The sequence below is a fragment of the Rattus rattus genome, chromosome 8 (genome assembly GCF_011064425.1).
Source record: "Rattus rattus isolate New Zealand chromosome 8, Rrattus_CSIRO_v1, whole genome shotgun sequence".
In the NCBI taxonomy this organism is placed as follows: domain Eukaryota; kingdom Metazoa; phylum Chordata; class Mammalia; order Rodentia; family Muridae; genus Rattus; species Rattus rattus.
The window spans coordinates 99,730,932-99,756,191 of NC_046161.1; the positions used below are offsets into that span (position 1 = coordinate 99,730,932).

The window sequence follows — 25,260 nt, forward strand, 5'->3', positions numbered from 1 at the left end:
GGATGTTAAAACCCTCCTGGAACTGAAGGAATTTTAAGATGTTCAGGAAAGACTGTGGAAGGGCTCATCTGGGAGTGATGTGGTGCTTCCCTAACTGGAAGCACAGGACCTTGAGACCTTAATAGGCAGGAAAGTCACGTTACTAGGGAGGCTTCAGAATCATTACCCGAATGTCCGATTGTTGGGGATTGCTAAAGAGACTGTCACCCCCAGGTCATGTGCTGGCATTTGTTTTCTTCTTGGTATGAGAGATCACTAATATCTTAGGTTCAAACTAAATATTTACAAAAAGGAACGAAGTCTTGAGAACTGTATTTGAAATAGATTCAAGCCCTAATGCGGAAGGGCTCTCTGTCATAGACTGTCTGGAAAATGCATGGTAAAGTTTTGTAAGACTGGATTTAAAAAACAATTGTTTTAATTACAAACAGGCAGGGTAGGGAGGCGACTGTTTTTCTGGGCACACTGGGTGAGGAAGAGTCACGAGAGACGTCCTGTGAAAGAGAAACAGGAATAAGCAGGAGTCCTTCGGAGCTAATGAAGCCAAGCTGGGTGGTGGACAGCAAAAGGCTGTCATAGAAAGGCCAAATTTCAAGACATGGTTTCGTTTGGGTTTTTTGGGGGACAGTGACTTGGTTTTTTGAGACAGGGGTCTCTGTCCTGGAACTCACTCTGTAGACCAGGCTAGCCTCAAACTTGAAGCTCACCTGCCTCTGAGTCCTGAGTTCTAGGATTAAAAGTGTGCGTCACCACTGCCCGGCTTGAAGACAGGGTTTTTCAGGGGCTATAGATGCCCAAAAACGCAGCCTCTGCGCTCAGTGAGTACCACATCACTCTCCCCTGTGTGCTGGGAATACAGCAAGGAGAAGGCAGATGTCATCCTTACTTCTGAAGTTTATATTCCTGCTTAAATGAAACGAGAACACTAACTCAGCTAGATCAGTGTGAGATAAAACAGGGCAAGAGAATGAATGGTCGGTCCTCAGAACCCACAGGATGGAAGGAAGGAACACACACACACACACACACACACACACACACACACACACACACACACACACACAAAAATAAATAGTCCTCAGAACACACAGGAGGGAAGGAAGGAACGAACACACATTTTCTCTCTCTCTCTCTCTCTCTCTCTCTCTCTCTCTCTCTCTCACACACACACACACACTCAAAACATAAAAAGGCCATCTTGCGGGTAATATGTAAATGGGTACAGGACTGTCAGGCAATTAAGTGCTGTAGTCAACTTCATTTCCATCCTGGAGTAACGGAGGGCGGAGCGCTCAGCAGACTCTACCCTCCCACCACATCCGCCCCTGTGTAGCCACATACAGCTCTGGGAGCATCTGAAGAGCCAAAAATGCTGTGTGTTCCAGGGACGTGTTTGGGCCTGTGTCACGCTCACCAAGTCTGGCAGGAACATTAAAAAAGAGAGAGAATAAAAAAAGACAGTAAAGAGCCATGGGAATAAAACGGGAAACGATACCCTTTCCCAATGACTGCCAGAGACATAGAGTGTAATTTTTAATTATCTCAGTCGTGTTAGAGATGTTACCACGGAGTCACATGGACTCTGATGTCATTACACACAATGAAATACTTTTGAAGAAACAGCGTTTTACAACAGCAGAGCCTAGCATCACAGGGTCCATCTTTGGCACTTAACAATCAGATGGTTCTAGAAGGGCTCATTCACAAACACTACCTGAAAAATACTTAAATTCACAGGGTTTGGATTAAAATAGAACAGTAAATATCAACAAGAGATAGAAATAAAATATAACCAACACTACAATTGTTCAACAGGAATAAGGTCCTTTGGTCTCAAAGCTTCCTTCTGATGGCCCTGTAAGTGCCTGAAGTCAGTCTGGGAAGGGCTGGGAGGAACCTTTCTTGCTGCTCAGGCATGAGCCACCACACCCCACTCCCATAGGCAGCTTTAACGCTCTGTTCTGTTTGTTTTGGGTTTTTGTTGTTGCTGCTGTGGTTTTGGGTTGTTCTGTGGACTCAGAGACCTGCCTCTACCTCCCCAGTGCTGGGATTAGAGACATGCAGACCAGCACCAGGATCACCACTCTGTTCTGAAGTAGCCTGCTTTCCAGTTGAGAATCGAGACATGTTTATAGTGCCAACATTCTGAAGGCTGAGGTAGGAGAATGCAAATTCACAATAAACCCATCTAATGGTGTTCCCTGTAACATGTCCTCTCATTGAAAAGACAAAACTCTGTGACAGCACTAGATAAAGCTGAGGCTCAGAAGGGAATCAGAGGTACAGGGCACGTCTTGAGTCACAAATGTTTTATGAGAGTTCTTCTAAATAGTATTCCATAAGGAGGCCGATTCCCTTTTCTCCAAGTGTACACAGCTGCCTTTCTGATGCCTTTACCTCAGGCTACTCCCCGAATTCTCCTCACTGTCTCCACACATTTCTTCTCCATAACTTCCCTTCTAGTGAGCAGCAACTGAAAATTGAGTGCTGCTTCTCCCCTACCTCCCACTGGCCAGTCAAGGCCTCTGGTCTGAGGCTGGATAGGCCAACTTCAGGTGCTGTGTGATGCTGCCCAATCCAATGTCCTACATTGTGGTTCTGACTGAGATAACAAACCACCGGCTAACGTCACTGTTGGCAGGTTAGAAATCATCATCGCTGCTATCAAAATCTGGGTCAGAGAGCAAATTCTTCCCTCCCTTCTTACACAGAGGAGGCTCTAGGTTTTCAAGGCTGATGTCACTGAACCAATTTATCTGCTGGTCCCCCTGGGAACTGCTGTCTGTGGAGGAGTGCTGGGAAGACTTCAGGAGGTTCCCCTGCACTGCCCCTGCTGTCGTACTGGTCTCTCCTCTTCCTCCTAAAATATGACAAGCTGACTTGGTGGAGCTCCTCAGAGGCAGCCAACAGATGAGGGGCCCCTGTGAGCTACAAACTGAAGACTGGGGACAGGGACGCTCGGCCGTGATGGCACAGGCCTTCCCTGAGGCCTGCTTTTGCACCCTAGCTAGAAGCCTGCCTCTCTTTGCTCGCCTCGGCTGCTGCTTCTTGCCTCTCCTCCTTTTTCTGCAGGTCCTGGCTCCCTTCTGTTCAGCTGCTGACTGTTCAAATGAGTCAAGGGCACACTTGCTTTGGGCCTCGTATGTGGGGCAGACATCCTCCACTGTGGCTTCAGACTTAAAGTCCAGCTGGGAGGCGCCTTGGGCAGTCAGGTCCTGCTCGTTGCCGGCCTTCTGGCCTGGGACAGAGAAGTGGTTACTGAGGCTTCTGGAGGTCATAACCCAGTTCTTACAGTACGTCTGCACGGCCTTGCCCTTCACATGCTCACTGCCTCTGTGTGGCCTGTCTGTTGGCAAGGTAGCCTTTTGAAAAACGTCGCTCTCTGCTCCTTCATCCCAGACACCGAACTCTGTAGGCCCCTGGGAACCCCTACTGGGATTCCCTGCAGGAGGCTCCTGGCCCTGCCAAGTAGCTGGCTCCTCAGAGGGATACGGTTCCTGCCTGGGATAATGATGGCTCTGGGTCAGAGATGGGGAGGTCTGAGAGGCGCTGTCTTTCAGATGCCCAAGCACTTGAGGAACAGAGGTGAATTTTTTCAGCTCTCCTAGGACACTAGGCACAATGAGCTGGCCCAGATTATCACAAAACTGCTGGAAGTCCTTACTCTGCTGGACAACTAAAACTTCAAGGTTCTTCAGGGTGGATTTCATCTCCATAAATTCTGCTTGTCTCTGGAAAGGAAGTAAGAGACATGATGAGGTGTGAGGACAGGTGTGTGGGCGGGGCTGTGTGGGCGGGGCTCACACCCTAATCCCAGCTGAGACGGCTGTGTCAAGAGCACTAATGTCCATGAGGGCCTGGAGGGACAGACACCTCAGGGCTTGAGGGTACTTGCTGCTCTTGCACAGGATCCAAAACCCACATGGTGGCTTGCAACCATGTGCACCTCCTGTTCCAGGGTATCTGATGCCTTCCTCTGACCTCTATGAGAACCACACATATACATGCTACAGTGACACACACGCAAACAAAACACTTGAATATATAAAAAGAAATGAATCTAAAACTATAAATTAAAAAGAGTATTGACCTGGGTCAGAGGCTACCTTGGGTTTCATAGTCAGTTCTAAACAGTCTATGCTACAGGAAAGAGACCCCAGGTCAAAACATAAAACAAAAAAAATATAGGGGTTGGGGATTTAGCTCAGTGGTAGAGCGCTTGCCTAGGAAGCGCAAGACCCTGTTCGGGTCCCCAGCTCCAAAAAAAAACCAAAAAAAAAAAAAAAAAAGTAAGAAGCAACCAGTGCAGTTTGTCCCTCACACAGTAAGCACAGTTGCACTGTGAGCAAGGCCTGGGTACACATCCTGCCAGGGAACCCTGAGCTATGGTAGGCTACATCCTGACTTAATGAGCCACCATCCTGGGCTCTCGTCTTGGATGGAAATCTCTCACACATTAAGTGTCTCTCGATCTTAGAGACAAAGCCTGAATATCACGTGGGCAGTGGCAGGATCTGTATCTGAGCTCCTCGGGAGGCTGGGCAAGCACACCAGACCATTACCTCAGGACAAGCCTGGACAACAAAGCCAACCAAACAAGAGCTTGGCGTTCATACTCACAGCTGCACATGCCCTCTGTATCTCAAGGACGGCCTGCTCCACGCTGCCTTTGTCTTTCACTACCTCAACCATCAGGTCATGCTGAACCCTCGCAGTCTCTTGAACTAAACACAAAACAAAGACAAAGTCTTCCTAAGGACTGACAGTACAGGTCACCGGCTCAGAGCATGGCAGTGAAAGGCAGGAGCTGCATTCCAGTATGATGCACCACATCCGTCTCTGCTAATGTCCAGGACTCGGTCCTCTTGACCCCCACAGTCTCCCCACAAGCACAGGCCTGCAGTCTTTGCACTTGAAAGGTTGAGTCATACGGATGCTATGAGTCCCAGGTAAGACCATGTCTCAAAAAGGGAAGTAAAGGGTTGGGGGATTTAGCTCAGTGGTAGAGCGCTTTTAGCAAGAGCGAGGCCCTGTTCGGGTCCCCAGCTCCAAAAAAAAAAAAAAAAAAAAAAAAAAAAAAAAAAAAGGAAGTAAAATAACACAACCTTCCCCCAAACTCCCAATATTTATCAACTATCTTTCTATATACCCAACACTGAACACACACACATGCACACACGCACATCATGCATACGTACATATTATATACATATTGTCAGCAACCAGGCACTTCCACCCGTCTGCCCTCAGAGACCTACCCACAGCTTTGCAGCAACACCCATCTCCAACTCCACTGCCAGGCCCGACAGGCGCGGTGCAGAAAAGCCTCAGGCCACCCCAGAGCTCTCTCATTCCCTGTTTCTCTCTGTTCCCTGCTCCCTCTCTGTCTCTCCCTCATTCTGTCTTGTTCTTTGTCTGTCTGTGTGCCTGTCTGTCTTCTCTCCCTCAGGTCCCCCAGTCCTAAACAGCTGTCCTTCCCAGTAAACCTCTTCCGTCACATCTGTTGTGGGCAAAATTTCTTAGCAGCACGCCTTGGCACAGGCCACTAAAGGTGCCCCACCTTCCTCCCCATTTTATCTTTTCTCTCTCTCCTCTCTCTCTCTCTCTCTCTCTCTCTCTCTCTCTCTCTCTCTCTCTCTCTCCTCCCTCCCTCCTCCCTCCCTCCCCCTCTCATCATTTTGTTTTTTGTTTTCAAGACAGGCTTCTCTGTGTGTAGCTCTGCTTGGCCTGGAGCTCACTCTGTGGAACAGGCTGGCCTTACACTCAGATCTGCCTCTGCCTCCTGAGTGCTAGGATTAAGGGTGTGAGGCAACCACCACCGGCTGGGACTAAGGTGTGCACCACTATACCCAGCTACACTCTTTAAAACTAAAAAAAGAGAAATGGTGTCAGGGAAAACATAACCAATGACAAGTGTACGAATTACTGTTGAGTAATACAGTAAGTGTTGTAAGGAAGAGGACACCACATTTTTTTTTTTTTTTTTTTTTTTTTTTTTTTTTTTTTTTTCGGGCTGGGGACCGAACCCAGGGCCTTGGCGCTTCCTAGGCAAGCGCTCTACCACTGAGCCAAATCCCCAACCCCACACCACATTTTTTAAGTGCATCTTTTTTTTTTTTCTTTTTTCTTTTTTTTTGGAGCTGGGGACCGAACCCAAGGCCTTGCGCTTGCTAGGCAAGCGCTCTACCACTGAGCTAAATCCCCAACCCCAAGTGCATCATTTTTTAATTTTTGTTTTTCTTTCTAAATAGGGTCTCTCACTGCCCAGCAATGGCCTCACACTCCTTACCAGCCAAGGGTGACCCTGAACTTCGGAGCAATCCCAGGGACTACCTACTGAGTCATCTCAATAGATCAAGCTGGTCTCAAACTCACAGACATCCACCTGCCTCTGCCTTCTGAATGGTGGAATTGAGGATTTGAGTCATCGGGCATTTGTTTGTTTTTTGTTTATTAGAGATCTATTTATTTACTATGTATACAATGGTCTGCCTGCACACCAGAAGAGGGCACCAGATCCTAGTACAGGGGGTTGTGAGCCACCATGTGGTTGCTGGGAATTGGAACTCAGGACCTCTGGAAGAGCAGTCAGTGCTCTCAACCGCTGAGCCATCTCTCCAGCCCCCATTAACTTTTTGAGACACAGTTTCACTACCCAGTTCTAGTTGGCATAGAATTTACGAATAATCTACCTGCCTCTGCCTGCAGAATGCTGGAATTAAAGGCCCACCATGCCTGTTTTTTGTTGCTGTTGACAGGGGTGGTTTTGTTTTGTTTTTGTTTTTGAGACAAGTTCTCATGTAGCCCATGAAGGGACCAGCATCTGATACAAGACACCCCATGATCGAGTTCTCATGTAGCCCATGAAGGGGCCAGCATCTGATACAAGACACCCCATGATCGAGTTCTCATGTAGCCCATGAAGGGACCAGCATCTGATACAAGACACCCCATGATCGAGTTCTCAGCACAAAGGAGATTTATTTGTCCCACAAGGACAGAGCCAGGAATAAGAGCACAGCCAAGACGGGAGATAGAGGCCTAGGGAGGGGAAGGATATTGTCGGGTAGACAAAGGACTGCCTCTATAGAGAGAAGACAGGCAAATGGTGGTTTATAAAGGTGAAAGGGGAAACTTCATGTGAGGATGAGGTGTTTAATTTTGATTGGACAAGTTAATTAGGGCCAGCAAAGAGGACTTCTGATTACTGGATCTCAACACTTAGACAGCAGATCCTTGGTAGTCAGCCCCAGGGGAGGAAGTGACCAAATAAGGGAACAGACTTTGGCGGCTGGCTTAGGAGTGTAATCTACTGGTTTTAGCCAGGAGAGAGAAGTAGGGAAGGGCAAGGCCTGCCAGAGCCATGCTTGCCGTGCCCAGGCTGGCCAGAGTCCCTTCAGCAGGGCTGGTTTCAAATTCCCCAGGCTGTCCTAATCGCCCTGCCTCTACCGCCCAAGTGCTGGAATTACAGGCCTTGCTCCACCACTCAGAAGGACAACATTTACCCAGAAAGAGCCAGTCCCAGAGGTGCATACCTTTAGAGGGTACCTACAGCACACTCCACTGTTTCTATACTTAACTGCATAGACCAAGTAGTGGCGTACCCCTACACCGCCAGCTGTCAGGGAGATGCGGGAAGGGGACGGGATGCTTTTGGAACCGGCCTTGCTGCCAAGGTGAACCCCAGCCTTTTTAAAAGTTGCCATTGCTTCTACTGCCAGCCCCCAACTCCACCAGCGCCTGGCAAATCCTCTTTATTTTTATTTTTTTTTCATGACCGGGTGCAGCCCTCACTGTCCTGGAACTTGCTCTGTAGATCAGTCTGGCTTCAAACCCCCTCTGCTCTTCCTCCTGAGAACTGGGATTAAAGGCGTGCACATCCCCACCCAGAAAATAAATATATTTTTAAAAAGTTTTGTCCGGTTTGGTTTTGTTGAGACAGGGTCTCACTGTAACCAAGACTGGCCTTCAGTTCCCCATGCAGCCAAGGCTATCCCTAAGCTCCTGACCCTCCTGACTTGTCTGCCTGAAGCAGTCGTGGGTAGAGGCAGTACTAGGAGGTAGGACCTAGTAAAAATAAGTCAGATCATTGGGAATGTTTCCTTACACACATGGAATATGGGACCTAATCCTTCAATTAACCTCTGCTTTCCAGAACTGTGAGGTAGACAAACATCCTCCACCACGTGTTCTCACCACAAAGCAGCGTTCCCACAAACAGCTATAAACTAAACACTCTGGAAGCCTAACAAACCTTCACTTCTTCTTGTTGCTGCTTTGCTTGTTTGTTTGTTTGTCTTCTGAGATAGGATGTCTCTGTGTAGCTTTGTAACTCACTCGGTAGACCAGGCTGGCCTCGAACCCAGAGATCTATCTGCTTCCACAGGGTTAAAGGTGTTCACCGCCATCACCACCACCCCACACATCATCGCTTCTTAAAGCAATAGAAAGCCAAGAGTACGTGACTGGGGCATCCGCACAAGAGTCACTCCTTCACATCCCTCATTTGCCTCTGTCCTCAGCATTGCTACTTGTGGGGGTAACAGTTCTAGTCTAACCTATCTAAACGGATGAACAGTTGCCCCTGTGGTGATGCCCAGGTTGGACGTCAGTGGACAAACAGTACAGTGCTTTTCAGACAGATGGAAATTATTTTATGAGCCATGCAAAGGCATTGATTTTTGTAAATGTGAATGAGCTGACTTGAATTAGTTTAAAATGAAAAATAAAGAAATGCAAACCAGCCTCGCTGCTCGAGCACCTATGTCCTTGGAGAAGTGTCCAGCTAGGGAGACCAGTGTGCTGAGTGTCTACAAAGGCATTCGTCTGCATGTAAGCCACTTAATTGGAGGGGGAGGGGAATTTGCAAACAGCACTCTATAACTGACATTAAGACCAAGGCTGATTCATCACAAAACAACTCTCACTGAAACCAAGGCAGTGAGAAGAACAGCAGGTGACTGGAGTATTTCCAACTCCTAAGGAGGAGTGTGTCTACAGACAGCGACAGAGCAGGCAAGCCATGTGAGGCTCAGGAGGCTGCTGACTCATTTCAGGCCTGAGGAGAAGGCTGGCGGAGCCACCCTGAGACAGCAATTAGCGGAGGATCAGTACTTCATAAAAGCCGTCATGGGATCGAGGTGTCAGCATGGGCTAGTGAGATGGCTCGTGTGTCTCCCACTCTTCCAGATGGTCTGGATCTGATTCCCAGGACTTACACAGCAAGGCGGGTCACAACTGTCTGTACCTCCAGTCCTACGAACCCATTCACATTCTAAAAGTCTGAACTACCTAAGTGATGTTCTCTAATGTATACTTTTAGCCTGGTCATTTAGAAGTTCCAGGCCAGACAGTGCTACATAGACAAACATTTTTTTCTAAATAAATAAAATTAAATTAAAAAATTGCACTAGCTCTTTCCACCATCTTGGCGCATTTGGAGGCCTGCTGGGAACAGGACTTCTAAAAAAACAAGTATGTCTGGAAGGCTGTGGTGCAAGGCCATTTTTGCTGGCTACAAGCGAGGCCTCCGGAACCAAAGAGAGCACACGGCTCTTCTTAAAATTGAAGGTGTTTATGCCCAAGATGGAACTGAGTTTTACTTAGGCAAGAGGAGTGCTTATGTGTACAAAGCAAAAAACAATACAGTGACTCCTGGAGGCAAACCAAACAAAACCAGAGTGATCTGGGGAAAAGTAACTCAGGCCCATGGAAACAGTGGCATGGTTCCTGCCAAATTCCGAAGCAACCTTCCTGCAAAGGCCATTGGACACAGAATCTGTGTGATGCTGTATCCATCCCGGATTTAAACTAATGGAGAGTAAATAAATAAAAGTAGATTTGTGCTCCTGTAAAAAAGAAAAAAAAAATTGCACTAAAGTTTACAAGCCGGGTGTGGTGAAGCACACCTTTAATTCCAGCACCTGGGAAGCAGAGGTAGCCAGCCTGGTGGTGGGTTCCAAGCGGCCAGGACTATGGAGAGAGATACCCTGCCGCAAAACAAAACAAAAAACAACGAAACAGTGTTGTCCCACAGCAGTGGCTCTGTCATGCAGGTAGGCCAGCCTCCTTTTATGCACTTACCTATTATCTTGAACAATAGGAAATCACTCTGGAAACCTGGTTAGGTCAGAAAGGTCACATTCATGGCTCACCAGTGCCCTCTGCTGCTAACATTAACCTTGAGACACTGACAAAAATTTAAAAAATAGCAATGAACGAAAACCATGGGGCACTCACAGGTCTTGGCTATGGTCTCCACGGAGTCTAAAATAGACTGGCTTCTAGAGCTGAGATGGTCCTCAGACTTTTCCACAGCTGTCTGCAACTAAGAAACAAAATTAAGAAAGGAATCACGTGGTGACTGGAGAACTGGTCAGGGGTTAGGAGCGCTGTCTGCTCTTCCAGAAATCAGGGTTTGATTCCCAGCACCCAAAAGGCAGTAGCTCACAACTGTCTCTAACTCCAGCTCCAGGGCAACGATGGCTGCTGGCCTCCAAGGACACGGTGCACATGTGATCTGTGCACATACGTGCCGACAAAACACCAATGCATAAAATAAACTTAAATAAAGAAGGAAAAGAGAAAAGAAAGCACGACTTCCTGCCGTGGAGAACTGCTATTTAATGCTAATACGGTAAAGACACTGGTGTTCTGCGTGCGCTCCCGACACTAACTCTCTGAACCTCAGCTGAACCTACCTTGTGGATGACTTCTGGAAAATGAGAAACGAAGTTGTGCAGCGTCTCACTAGGGTAAAGAGGGAAAGGACAGAGAATAAAACCTTGTGCCCCACTGACAAAACACAGATAACTAAGATGGAGTCGGCCTGAGACCTCGGTGGTCCAATGGGAATCCCATTCTCTCTCTTCCTTCCACCCCGTGGCTGCCTTACTTCCCTTCTATCCCCTGCCCCCTTTAAGACTTACTTATCACAGTGTAAGGGTTTGTCTGTCGCATGTGTCTGTGGACCACGTGCATACCTGGTGCCCAGGGAGCTCAGGAGAGGCTGTGGGCTCTCCCGGAGCTGGGGTCAGGGATGTGTGTGAACCACCTGGGTCCTCTGCAAGCACACCTAGAGCTGAGCCATCTTCCCCACTCTTCGTCCCTATCTTTTGAGACAGGCACATGCCTTATCTGTCCTATATGCTATAGCAGGAATGCACGTGAATTAATAAACAGATGTGATGATTAAAATAGTCTGGGTACGGTAGTGCCCTCCTTTAACCTCAGCGATTAGGTAGGTAAGAGCAGGTGGATTTCTGTGAGTTCAAGGCTAGCCTGGTCTAGAGAGTTCCGGACCAACCACAGCCACATATCACTGTGCCTCAAAACAAGCAAACAAAACTGTGTAAATACACAAAGTAGTTTAAATTACAACTTTTGTATTTCTTTTTTTTTTTTTTCTTTTTTCCGGAGCTGGGGACCGAACCCAGGGCCTTGCGTTTGCTAGGCAAGCGCTCTACCACTGAGCTAAATCCCCAACCCCTAACTTTTGTATTTCTTAGTTAAAAAATGTACATTGTGTGTTCATGCACAAATGCACAGCACTCATGTGGAGACTAGTAGACACTTGAGACGCCAGGCCTCGTCTTCAGCCATCAAGATTCTGGGGATTAAAGGCATGTGGTCAGCAAGTATTTCCTCCCACTGGGCTATCAACTGGCCCAGCTCTTTTTAACTACATTCATTAGAGTTCGTGTGTGTACACACATGTGTGGACATGCCCCCATGTGTATACAGTTTGGAGTGGAAGTCAGAGGACAATTTGTGAGAGAGTTGGTTCATCGCAGGAATTACTATCAGGTCATCGGCTTTTGTGACAAGTCCTCTACCCACACAGTGCGTCTTTAGGTTTTCCTAAATGCTGTCTTGTTATTCTGTTTTGTTTTTTCTTTTTTTCGGAGCTGGGGACCGAACCCAGGGCCTTGCGCTTGCTAGGCAAGTGCTCTACCACTGAGCTAAATCCCCAACCCCTAAATACCGTTTTATCTGTATGAGTATTTAGTCTGCATTTAAGGATTTGGTGCACCATGTGTGTGCCCCGCACCTGTGAAGGCCAGAGGAGGGCAATGGATCCTGGAATTCAGCACAGTTATGAGCTGTCTTGAGGGCTGAGAACTGAACCTGGGTTCTCTACAGGAGTAGCAAACACTCTTTTTTTCGGAGCTGGGGACCGAACCCAGGGCCTTGTGCTTCCTAGGTAAGCGCTCTACCACCGAGCTAAATCCCCAACCCCGCAAACACTCTTAAATGCTGAGCCATCTCTCCAGATGCAGACAATTCCTGGCAATGCTCCTGCCTCAGCCTTCTAAATTCAGAGAAGTTGGGAGAAAGCCATAATGTCTGGTTTTAAATTTTCTTTGTTTGGTTTGGTTTGCTTTGGTTTTTTTTTTTTTTCCCCCGGAGCTGGGGACCGAACCCAGGGCCTTGCGCTTGCTAGGCAAGCGCTCTACCACTGAGCTAAATCTCCAACCCTGCTTTGGTTTTTCAAGACAGCATTTCTGTGTGTATCTCTGACTGTCCTGGAACTCTCTTTGTAGACCAGGCTAGCCTCAAACTGACAGAGATCTGCCCGTCTCCTTGCGAGGTGTGAGACACCATGCCTGGCCTGGCTTACATTTTTGTCTTTATGAGTGTTTTGCCCATGTATGTACACCACGTGTGTGCCTGGTGTTTTCAGAGTCCAGAAGAGGTCATCAGAGCCTCTGTAACTGAAGTTATCAATGGTTGTGAGCCACCATGCTGGTGCTAGGAATTAAACCCAGGTCCTCTGGAAGAGCAATAATAACTTCCTATTTCTAAGGGAATTATTTTTTTAATCAACTGAATTTAAAAATTCATATAGAACAGCACTTGAGAGGCAGAGGCATGTGGATTTCTGAGTTTCAGGCCAGCTTGGTCTACAGAGTGAGTACCAGAACAGCCAGGGATGCACAAAGAAACCCTGTCTGGGGGTTTGGGGATTTAGCTCAGTGGTAGAGCGCTTGCCTAGCGAGCGCAAGGCCCTGGGTTCGGTCCTCAGCTCTGGAAAAAAAAAATAACCAAAAAACAAACAAACAAACAGAAACCCTGTCTGGAGAAAGAAAAACCAACCAACCAACAGCAACTGGCTCACAGTTATTAGCTGTTGTGAGTGCTGAGAAGCAAAAAAAAAAAAAAAAAAGTGGCCTCCTGTCCCTGCACTGGGGCAGTCAGGGCAGAGGCGCTGAATCTCGGGCAATTCCAAGCCAGCCTTGTCTATACAGAGAAACCCAACTCAAGCTAGATGATCTGAGAAGTAAAATCTAGAAGGAAAACATTTAGATAGGAGCAATATATTACTTGAATTTTTCATTTTTCAAAAAAAAATCATTTTTGACTTCCAGAGACAAAAGTTATAGTGGTTACATTAAAATCCACAAGTCGGGGTTGAGGATTTAGCTCAGTGGTAGAGCGCTTGCCTAGCAAGCGCAAGGCCCTGGGTTCGGTCCCCAGCTCCGAAAAAAAGAAAAAAAAAAATCCACAAGTCACATTGAAGAACGCATAAAGTAATTCCTAGCTGAGTATTGGTGGCCCATTTCCATGACTCTAGGACTTGAGAGTCTAAGGCAAAGGGAATCATTACAAATTTTCAGCCAGTCTGGGCTATACAGTGAGTTCCTGTCTCAAACAAACAAAAGCTTAATAGAAAAACTTAACAGGCAAGAGTTTGCGGGCTAGGGAGACAGCTCCTATAAAACATAAGGTCTTGAGTCCTGGATCAGGCACCCATAGCTAGGTACAATACTCTAGTAATTGCTGTCTCAGCAGCCAGCTAAACTAGCCCAATTAGAGAATCCCAGGTCCTAGTGAGAGACCTTGCTTCAAAAACCAAGGCAGGGCGGGTGGAAAGACAGCTCAGCGGATAAAATATTTGCCTTGGAAGAACAAGGACCTGAGTTTGTAACCACAGCATGTACATAAAAGCCAGGCATGGGGATGCATGTCTGTAATTCTAGTGCTGGGAAGACAGAATCAGAAGATACTTGGTACTTGCTACTTATCTAGTGTAAGCTAAATTCATGAGATCAAAGTTCACTGAGATAAAAATTTGGTAGAAGCCAAAAAAGGTAGAGGATGATTGAGGGAAACATCTGAGGTTCAGCTCTGCTTTTCATAGGCAGGCGCCCACACAGGGATGGTTAGTTTCAACTGTCAACTTGACAACGTAGAACAACGTGAGAAGGGAATCTCAATAAGAAACCATCCAGATTAAGTTGATTTGTGGGTATATTAGTGATTGTCGTGATTACATTAATTGATATGAGAAGACTTTGCTTCAAAGTGTAGCACCATTCCCTAGGAATGGGTCCTGAACTGTAGAAGGGAGAGCATGCTCTCTCTGCTCTCAAACTGTGCATGTGTTGTTAGCAGTTGCTTTGAGTTCCTGCTCTTGACTTCTCCACAGAGATGTTCTATAACCTGGAGTTTTGAGCCGAATGAATGACTCTTCCTTATCCAGGCTGTTGCTTGTTTGGTTGGTTTGGTTTTTTATTTGTTTTTTGAGACAGTTTTTCTGTGCAGCCCTGGCTGTCCTGGAACTCCCTCTGCAGACCAGGCTGGTCTTGAACTCTCAGAGATCCACCTGCCTCTGCCTCTGGAGTGCTGGATTAAAGGTAAGCCATTTTTGTCCATAACTCAAACTGATGGGTAAGCAGAACTCACTGTGTTGCCAAGATGACCTTGAACTCCTGACCCTCCTGTCTCTGCCTTCTAAAAACTGGGATTACTGTCATGCATCTCAACATCTAGCGTGTTGCAATGTTGCCCTCCTGGTTTTCCATTTAATACTTATTTATTTATTTGTGGAAATGGAGAATAAACCGAAGGTCCTGGCATGCTAGGTAAGCACTCTTTTGCTGATATATATTGGGGGGATGCTACATGATACCCTTAAAAGAAAAAAAGAAAGCAAGTTAACCTTTACCAAAGGGCAGATACATTACCCAATACTGATGGCCTGACCAGAGGCTAAAGGAAGGGAAGACTGTCCTCATGGGCTATGATGTCCAGCGTCTTCTGCCCTGGACGGTGGAGTTCCTAGTTCTTGAGTCTTCACACTTCAAAACGTAAGGAGCAGCCTTCTCTCCCCTTCCTTCTGGGCCCTCTGCTCAGACTCAGTTAGACCTCTGCACCCTTGATTCTCTAGCATGCATACGGTTGATTTATGGGACCTACTGACTTCCAAAATAAATCAGTTTCTCTATCTTTCTATGCCACTGACCACCCCCATGTTTGTGCGCACACATGTATGTGAATTGTGTATGTAATATTTATTCTGTTTGCTATGATAAATGCATGCTATTATACTAACATTGAATAATTTGATTATTAATAGTGCATTTTGTTTCCTTCAGAAAACAAGAGCTTTCTCGTCCTCTTAAAAGGTGTGTGTGGGGTTGGGGATTTAGCTGGGGTTGGGGATTTAGCTCAGTGGTAGAGCGCTTGCCTAGGAAGCGCAAGGCCCTGGGTTCAGTCCCCAGCTCCAAAAAAAAAGAAAAAAGGGAAAAAAAAAAAAAAAAAAAAAAAAAGGTGTGCGTACCTGTCAGATTGGTCGGTTGCCCTTCGTTTTTTCTCCTCAAACTGTTTTGAGAGTCCTTTTGGTTTCCCAACTGGCAAAGGAAGAGAAAATAAGCCTTCACCTTTTGTATCGCCTCCAAACAACTGGGGCTTCGCCTGGTATTTTGTGAAAATACTAGGTTCATTCTGTGAAACAGAAAAAAAAATGCCAAATGTCACATACTGTTCTCTCTGTACAAGGCAGAATCATATTTAAGTTCCAGGCAAAGGTGGAAAATAAAGCATATTGTTTTTCCATTATTGTGTCTACCAGGAAATTTTATTTATTTATTTATTTATTTTTTATTTATTTATTTTTTTTTTTTTTTTAGCTGCTTGGACTTCAGTGCTTATGGTGGACTGAATAAGAATGGTGCCATAGGCTCATACAGATTTGAACACTTTGTCACCAGGAAGGGTGCTGAAAGGATCAGAAGGTTGAGGAGGCAATGGAGGGGGCATGGCCTTGTTGGAGTAAGTGTGTCACTGAGGATGGGCTTTGAGGTTTCAGTTGCCAAACTCCAAGTCTCTCTCTGCTTACAAATTAGGGTGTAGGTCTCAACCACAGCTCCAGTACCTGCCTACATCCTGCCTTGTCCCTGCATTGGTCACGGTGTCCCTTCACAGCCATAACTAAGACAGTGAGTGCTGAACCCTCACAGATGAACAAATGTAACTAATTTTCATAAAAAGATAACAAAGTGATAATGCAGGCCTGTGGACCTAGGAGGTTAAGAAACTCAGTCACACCTAGGAGATGGCACAGCCTGTAACCAAACCTGACAACCTGAATTCTCTCCCTGAAATCCACATGGTAGGAGGACAAAACCACCTCTGCCGAGGTGTCCTCCACGCCCAAAGACACAAATAACAAACAGCCAACAAATGAATGTAATATTATCAATAATCAAGAAGTTCCTGGTCATCTTTGGATACACAGTGCCTTTGAGGCCAGCTAGGGCAACATGAAACTTGGTCTCAGAAGCAAAGATACAATGAAAAGTAATAATAATGGTGATAAACAATACAGAAAAGCTGTGGGAAGCCTGTTGGGAAGAAGGGCTTCAGAGGGAAGGGGAAGCAGGTAAGAGAAGACCATGGAGAATCAAAGTACATTATACAGACGTGACATTGTGGAAGAATAAATGTTTTAATTTTTACTCTTTATGGTGTTTTGCCTGCATGAATGTGTATGTCAGATCCTTTGGAACTGGAGTTATAGATATGAGCTCCCGTGTGGGTGCTAGGAATTGAACCTGGGTCCTCTGGAAGAGCAGCCAGTACTGTTAACTACTGAGCCCTCTCTCCAGCCCCAAGAAGGAATGTTTTAAAAATTAAGACAGCTAGACTATAGCTCTGTAGAGCACTTGCCCTGCTAGGTCCTTGATTCCATCAAAGCACTGAAAAACTAAATGTGTCCCTTTATTTCTTTTAAGTCAAAGGGTTTGTTTATTTATTTATTTATTTATTTATTTATTTATTTATTTATGGACTTAGTCCTGTGTTGTGTGTTTGTGTCCATAAGTGTGGGCATGTGTATGCCATGTGTGGAAGTCTGAGGACCTCAGGTGTTGGTGAGCCCTTCCTGTGTTCACTGCTGCAGACGGCAGGCTAGCGGGCCCGCTGGTTTCCTGTCTAGGATTAGACATGTACCATCATGTGTGCTTTCAGATGACTTCTGGGAATCCAAACTCAGGTCTTCGGGTTTATGCAGCGAGCATTTGTCCTGCTGAGCCATCACTGTAACCCCCTCTACTCCTATCTTACGGAAGCCGCAGGTTTAATGGCTCATGCCTTGAAGCCCAGTGTTCTCAAGGCAGAGGCAGATGGATCTCTGTGAGTGTGAAGCCAGTCTGGTCTACATAGTGAGTTCTAGGACAGCCAAGACTACAATAGAGAGACTTTGTCTAAGAAAAGCAAACAATAAATCCATCTGAGAAAATCCATTGCTCTTAGGAGTTTTCACAATTGTGAAGGAATATGCAGATTTGCCTCTCCCTAGTAATGCTCAACAGACTGACACTATTTTATGTTGTTCTGGCAATAAAAGAAACTGTATATGTAAGTGGTTTGTTTTGTTCCTTTTTAAAATTTCAGATCTCTAGGTTAATTAATAAGTCATGGATCAGCTAGCCACGGTGATGCATCCTTTTAATCCCAATTTTTAGGAACAGGCAGTCAGATCTCTAAATTCAGAGCCAGCCTGGTCTATTTAAGGAGTTCTAGGATAGCCAAGGCTACATAGTGAGACCCTGACTCACAAAGCCATCCATCAAGCGCTAACCCATTTAGGATAGTAATCTTCAGAGTACAATTCTAAAGTATGTTCATGTTCCAATAGAACAATTGTTTTTTAAGCTTACCTCCATAATAACTGTGAATTATGTACAGAGAAATTCGGAACTCAGAGCTAGGGGTGGTGGCTTAAACCTACAATTCCAACAATCAGGAGGCTAAAAACAGAGGTGGAGAGCCCAGAGTGGCCTACATAGCAAGATTCTCTCTCAAAAAGAAAAATGTAACTAGCTGGAAGTCAGACTCACATCTACAGAATTCTGTTGTGTCTGTTTTGGGTATCTTAAGTAAGTGCCAGCATCCAAGGGTGGTAACAGAGTTTCTGAATTTTCAGGACAGAACTGAGATCCAAAGAGGAACTGGGAATCACTGAGAGAAGAACAGTCAGTCTGATTACTATTCCAGTTAGACGGTTTAGTGAGCCTGAAACAAAGCGAGAAAAACATCATGTAAGCAAGCATCCTGAACAAATTAAGTCATAACTCACAGCTACTCCTTCAGAACAGTGTGGGGAGAGCACTGTGCTCTGTTGTGGACCTCTGCCATGTTTGCTTTGACCTCCAAGTCAATATGCTCTATTCACTGCCTGTATGACTTACAAAGAACAGGAAATTATGAACCGCCGCTCACATTTGGATTGACAACTGGAGAACAATCATATGGAAATTCAACCAGAAAGGACCGTCACCACCCTTCCTTGTATTACAGCATTTTGAGCCACAACGCTGTTCAAGAACCACCACACAATCCATACGAACACTGATCTCGGTTAAGCAAGAATCGTTTATTGAACGCACACCCTGATACTGAACATTCAGAACTAACTGTGGCGTCAGTCTGCCCTCAAGACAGGCGTTTTATAGGAAAAAAGAGTCTCAAAAGTTTAAAGGCAAGCAGTGCAGTGGTACAGCATCTTTGGTTAACCAGACAAAGTATCATGAGCCAGCCTTTAAGCTGATTGGTCCTGAGTGAGGTAAGGGTCGGGGCAGGTGGTGAACAGGGGATTTCAGAACACTGAGAGAGCAGAGCGTGAGTGACCATAACTTTTGGCTTACTGGTAACGTTCTCCAGTGTCTGCTGTGCATAATTACTTCTGGGAAGTGGAGTCTACTTTATGAGCCAAATGGACTCTGAATACAAAATGGCTACAGTTGTGCTAAAAGGAGCCGGCCTCAACAAACACCATTTTCAGACCTAAGTTTATAAAACGTTTTGGGATTAAGAGACATTCTCTGTTTGGTCGGTTGGTTTGTTTACTTTTTCGAGACAGGGTTTCTCTGTGTTGCCCTGGTTGTCCTGGAACTCACTCTGTAGACCAGCCTGGCCTCAAAGTCAGAGATACACTGGCCTGAAATAGAAACTTCTGGCAGACACAGAATAGAGGATGTTTTGCTAAAGCAAAAACGTGAAAGGATGCATGATGTTAAAAAGGAATATAAATACGACCCCACAGAAGGTGGATGACGCTGGATGGTATTGGTACACCTTGCCACTCCTTACTGGCCGTGACTTCATTGAAACGCACCAAACAATTTCTGGTGGTGTTCTGGTGCCTTCCTGCTACTTCCTTGAACTCTGGTCAATTGAAAGAGTGAAGTGGAAGTTTCTGAGTATGTCAGCTGATACAGATTTATGTAAAGTTTTGCTAAGACATACAAATGTGATGTTCTGCTGAGGCAAGAACCGTGGGAGGACCCATGATGCTTGGAAGGAGTATAAACAGAACTCAGTGATGGTGGGCTTGCACAGCCAGCTTTGCAACACCTTGTTGGTCTTGTGTCTTCGCCTTCACTGATTTTCACTTTGTTGAGAAAGGAATGGCACAAAACATTTCCTGGTATCCCTGCTGGTCCTGGTCGCTCCTGTTGACTCATGCAGATTCCTCAGAGGCTGGGCTGTTTCTGCTAGGTTGTGCCACCACTGCTGATTCGAGTTTGCTATCCTGACACTACTGAAGTGGACTGTTAGTATCCTGACAATTTGAGATTAATCACCTCAAGGAACTACTTCTAAACAGCATACAGCAGAGCCTCGTGGTCTCTTCTGGGTCAACCTGTCCTTGCTGATTCATGAATGATGTTTGCAAGTGGATTCCGCTACCACTGCTGATTCAAGTGAACTGAACTGCTGATATCCTCACAACCAGATGAGATTTGCTCCAAAGAACTAATTCTAAACAGGTCCATATCCCTGGTATCGTAATAATCTTTCTTTCTTTTCCACTACCCGGGGGGGAGACTAAAGGGGAGGTTAAAGGATTTAAGAACCCTTGTTAAAAGCAGGTTTTGAAAACTCTAAGTCCACACTGGCCTCTGCCTCCTGAGTGCTGAGGTCAAAAACGTGCATTACCATTGCCCAGTGTGACATTCTCTTTAAAAAACAAATCTGTTCATCATAAAGAAAAAAGATAAAGTACAAATGCATTTAGCTGATGCAGTAGTTGGAAGCAAGAAGCTGGATTTATGTAAAAACACATGGATAAATTTCAAAATTAATTTTGAGTACAAAACCCCCCAAACTGTTAGGGCAACATTGCTCAGCAGGCAGAGGCTCTTGTCGCATGAGCCCGACAAACTGGAACTCATGAAGGCAGAAGAGGACCAGCTTCTCTGAACGTTGTGCCCATAACACACACACACACACACACACACACACACACACACACACACACACACACAGTTTAAAAAGTAGAACTTTATTTAAAGTAAACTCTATTACATATCATTTTGTGGATTTTTTTTTTTCTTTTTTTTTTTTTTTTTTTTTTTTTTTTTGAGCTGGGGACCCAACCCAGGGCCTTTGCGCTTCCTAGGCAAGCGCCTACCACTGAGCTAAATCCCCAACCCCATTTTGTGGATTTTTAACCCTATACAAATACATGTTTACAACAGATCATTTGGAACGTGAATGAAGGCGACAGGATTGGAGACAGAAGGAGCCATAACAATACAAACACAGGAGCCTGAACCCAGACACTTGCCTTTAATTCCAGCACTCAGAAGGCTGAGACAGGCAGATCTCCGTGAGTTCAAGGCCAGGTTGGTTCACAAAAAGAATTCCAGGACAGCCAACTACCCAGAGAAACCTTGTCTTGAAAACAAAACAAAACAAAAAAATCCAAACAAACAAAAAAACCCCAACCAAACAAAACAGGCCACCAGAGAATTAGACAAATGCTCAACACTCCACCCCCATCTCTGACCCTAGGCAACTGTGTAAAAACAGAGAGAAGGGTGCTGGCCTGAAAGAGAGAGACACTGCACCAGACACCAACTGTATTAACACCCTAGTGCAACCCTTTCTGCCTCCAGAATTGTGAACACACATTCTTCACGTATTGTCCATGGCGCTTTGTTATGTGAAGCTGAACAGGCTAATGAGGCCAATTCAGGCCCATATATCAAGGATATTATGGCCAGGTGTGGTGACACATGCCTTTAGTTCCAGCACTTGAGAGGCAGGGGCAGGTGGACCTCTGTGAGCCCAAGACTAGCCTGATTTACATGAAGTTTTAGACCAGTCAGGGGCATAGTGTGATCCTGATTCAAAACAAACAAATCATATAATGGGGATTATGAACAATTTGGATCTGGCCAAAAGTTGTTCTTGAAGCAGATGCTGCTCTTTTATCCCGTTGGAGTCTTACGTGTCTTTTCTTGCTTCCCAGGTGGAAGCTGTGAACTTGTAAGTTGTTTTCCATGGAAATACATGCCAGGGCTTAAACCTGAATATGAAGGTAGCTTACATCGTAATTCTAGCATTCAGGAGGATGAGGCAGAAGGTTTGAAACAAATTAGAAGGGAAAAGTAAGTTCCAGGACAGTCTAGAGTGCAGTGTGAGATCCAGTGTGAGTACACGCCTCACATCTGCAGGGCTGCAGTAGATGTTGATGGTACAATCACACTTGAACACAGTGGCTAGAACCCACTACCAAGACAACACAGACGTAGCCCACTTGGGGACGGGAAACACGGCACACATGCACGCACAGAGCCAGAGGCATACATGTATACATAATAAATAAATGGTGAGATCTTTTTTTCAGGTAGGCTGACAGACCATTAAAACCCGTGGCCTCCCAAGTTTTGTTTCGTTTTTCAGAATTGAGGACCATTTTATCAAGGGTTCGAGAGGAAAACAACAGGCCAGGCCAGCTGTCCATACCAATGACTGCCAGGAGGGAAACGGAGAGAAGACAGACAGACAGTCATGCTTGCTGAGTTCAGATCAGCAATGGAAGTCTCCGAGGGCTGTAGAAATCGACATAAGGGAGTGGTTACGAGAAGGGGTGGAAATGTGCAGTGTTAGGACAGCCATGCGAGGGCTGTGTCTGATGCTTAAGGTAGAGAGGAGGAAAAGCAGAGTTACGCCTCCCGGACTAGAACGCAGATCAGGCGGATTCAGTAAAGGTCGGTAAGCAACAGCCACTTCAAAACGTTGTTTTTGTTTTTTTTTTTTTTAATTTTTAAAGATTTATTTATTTATTTTTTATGCATATAAGCACACTGTAGCTGTCTTCAGACACACAGAAGAGGGCATCAGATCCCATTTCAGATGGTTGTGAGCCACCACGTGGTTGCTGGGAATTGAAGTTAGGACCTCTGGAAGAGCAGACAGTGCTCTTAACCGCTGAGCCATCTCTCCAGCCCTTCAACGTTGTTTCTTAAGGTCTGGTGACCTAACCCAGGCTTGTGGAGCTCTAACAGTGAGCGCATCTCCAGCTTTAGATTTCAGGGTTTTTTTTTTTTTTCTTTTTCTTTTTTTCAGAGCTGAGGATGGAACCCAGGGCCTTGCGCTTGCTAGGCAAGCACTCTACTACTGAGCTAAATCCCCAACCCCGAGTTTTCAGGGTTTTATATGGGGGTCGGGGCACATGCTTTTCCTCCTGATTGGTGGTTGTTAGGAAGAGAAGTGTCAGGGGCAGGCTTGTAACCTGGAGGTGCAGATTTGTTAGACAATAACCTGGAAACATGCTAGGTGCCAGTTTATTAGTTAACTCGAGTGAGTTCAACCTTAGGTCAGGTTCTCTAAGATGGAGCCTGAACTCAAAAAATTTGGTCTTTCAGACCCATCACTTCAGCCTCTATATGAGATTATTTTCTTCCTTCTCCTCCTCTTCTTCCTCTCTCTCTCTCTCTCTCTCTCTCTCTCCCCCTCTCTCCCTCTCTCCCTCTCTCCCTCTCTCCCTTTCTCTCTCTCTAGTTAGCACATTTGTCTGAGAAAGTGTTATGACAGAAAGAAACTACCCAGTAATGAAAACATGCAAAAATTGTACAGCCCCTTCCAGCCATCCCCACCAACGGAGAAATGGCAGGTTTGCTGCAAGCTGGTAGACACTAGTGCACCTCAGTGGACAGTAGACAGCGCACTCACAGTGTCTCAGTGGAGCTTGGCAGTAGTTGGAAAAGCTCTTATCCTCATAGCAGCTACACATTACATCACACAGACAATCAAACATCTGAACACTGAACTGATTTTATTTCTGTCTACTCCAAAGTAGAAATTGCCTGAAGTTGCCTGCTTCAGGTGCATTTCATGATTTGGGGCTCTATATCTGATCCCCAAAGATCCATCCCAAGACTCGATCTTGTAAACAGAGTTGATATACAGAGTTGCATTAATACTACCTGTGGGTGTCTGTGTGGAAGTTCAAATGCATGTTCATGTGGGTGAGGGTGTGTGTGTGTGTATATATGAACATCATCTCTATGGAAATCAGAGGATGACATTGGGTGCTTGTCCTCGGGTACTGTCCACCTTCTGTGGGAGACAAGATCTCTCACTGCAACTCAGCCACGCAGGCCCAGCTGGCTGGTCTGTGAACTCTTAGAGAATCTTCCTGCCTCTGCCTCCTCTAATGGACCTCAGGCACATGTCACTGTGCCCAACTATTTATCTGGGCTTGGGGATTCGAACTCAAGGCTTTGCATTTGACAGACAAGCACTTTACCCTCAGCTATATCCCCTAAACTGACATCACTTTTCCAACCAGAAAACAAGTGGGAGGAAAAAGACAAACATAGAGAGGAGTAGCAGTGACAGGAGGAGAGGAGAGTAGCAGGGGACACCACAGAAGGAAAGAAGAGTAGCACAGGATACCTTTAGCACTATCCAATAGCAACTGCAGCTATAGGAAAGAGACTTCCTACAAAACTCGATAAAAATCACAGGACTTAAATATCAAAGCAAATAACCAAGAAACTCACCCAGAGCCTGAGGGGATGCTGAGCATCTCTTTGACATTCCAGACATTAAAATTCATTTTTAATGCGTCTATGAGAGAGAACAGAGAAATCCTCTCAGAAGAGTTACACAGTACAACATTTTCAAATGTACTAATTACATGTAGGAACATTCCAACAGTTCTGTTCTGATCCAATTGGGTGAAAAACTCCATTACTCAATGTGCCAGACCTCTTCTGCTACCTAACTGTACTATGGAGCCTGATGTGGCAATTACATACCTGTAATCTTAACTTCCAGAGGTGGAGCAGGAAGACTGGCACGGATTCAATGGCCAACCTAAGCCTCATAGGTAGGTAGGTAGGTAGGTAGGTAGGTAGGGAACACCCTGTGAATTTGAAGCCAGCCAGTCTACATAGTGAGCTCCAGGCCAGCCAGTGTACATTATACAACCCTGTGATAGGGGGCTGGAGTTCAGCAGTTAACAGCACTGGCTGCTTTTCCAAAGAACCTAGATTTGATTCCTAGAACCCACACGGCTGGCGACTTCCAACCATCTTTAATTTCAGTCCAAAAGAGACCTGTGGTGGTTTGAATATGTTTGGCCCAGGGAGGGGCACAATTAGGAGGTGTGGCCTTATTGGAGAAGTGTGTCACTGTGGGTGTGGGCTTTAAACTTTAAAACCCTCATCCTAGCTGCCTAGAAGCCAGTCTTCTCCTAGCAGCCTTTAAATGAAGATGTAGAACTCAGTTTCTCCAGCGCCATGCCTGTCTGAAATCTCCCATGTTCTCACCTTAACGATATTGGACTGAACCTCTGAACTTGTAAGGCAGCCCCAATCAAATGTTACCCTTATACTAAGAGTCGCCTTGGTCATGGTGTCTGTTTGTAGCACTAAAACCCTAACTAAGACAGGACCTAATACCCTCTTCTGGCCTCCTTGGGCACTGTATGCATGTGGCATACAGACATACACACAGGCAGAACACCTATACAGATAAATAAATTTTCTATTTAAAAACCTGTGATAGTGTCAATTGTAGTGGTTCACATCCTCAATTCCAGCACTAGAAAAGTGGAGGTAAAAAGACAGAATTTAAAGCTTCCATGGACTACAAATCAAAAGGCTGTCTCCAATGGGGGAGGGTGTATTCTTACTGTTCTCTTAACTATGTCTAAGGACCACATGGGCTAATGTCCTC

The 25,260-nt window shown here is 45.6% G+C and overlaps 2 protein-coding genes across 2 annotated transcripts; one reads left to right on the forward strand and one right to left on the reverse strand.

The window, feature by feature from the left end:
* Window positions 1-2,642: 2,642 nt before the first annotated feature.
* On the reverse strand, window positions 2,643-24,142 carry Iho1 (interactor of HORMAD1 1). The gene is made up of 7 exons (XM_032910186.1): window positions 24,081-24,142; window positions 18,123-18,297; window positions 15,563-15,726; window positions 10,701-10,749; window positions 10,240-10,327; window positions 4,621-4,724; window positions 2,643-3,731 (listed from the first exon to the last, which is right to left on the reverse strand). Exons 1-7 carry the CDS (start codon window positions 24,134-24,136, stop codon window positions 2,643-2,645), a joined length of 1,725 nt encoding a protein of 574 aa, XP_032766077.1. The 5' UTR covers window positions 24,137-24,142.
* LOC116907223 (60S ribosomal protein L35a-like) lies at window positions 9,419-9,844 on the forward strand. The gene has a single exon (XM_032910187.1). It carries the CDS (start codon window positions 9,477-9,479, stop codon window positions 9,807-9,809), a length of 333 nt encoding a protein of 110 aa, XP_032766078.1. The 5' UTR covers window positions 9,419-9,476; the 3' UTR covers window positions 9,810-9,844.
* Window positions 24,143-25,260: the final 1,118 nt, after the last annotated feature.

Excerpts from the sequence above, each read along its gene's own strand:
- LOC116907223 (XM_032910187.1), top strand. The coding sequence starts at position 9,477 with ATGTCTGGAAGGCTGTGGTGCAAGGCCATTTTTGCTGGCTACAAGCGA.
- Iho1 (XM_032910186.1), bottom strand. The coding sequence starts at position 24,136 with ATGAATTTTAATGTCTGGAATGTCAAAGAGATGCTCAGCATCCCCTCA. Across the intron at positions 10,750-15,562 it reads GCAACCGACCAATCTGACAG|TGAGACGCTGCACAACTTCG; the intron begins GTACGCACACCT and ends TCTTTACCCTAG. Across the intron at positions 3,732-4,620 it reads TACAGAGGGCATGTGCAGCT|AGACAAGCAGAATTTATGGA; the intron begins GTGAGTATGAAC and ends CTTCCTTTCCAG.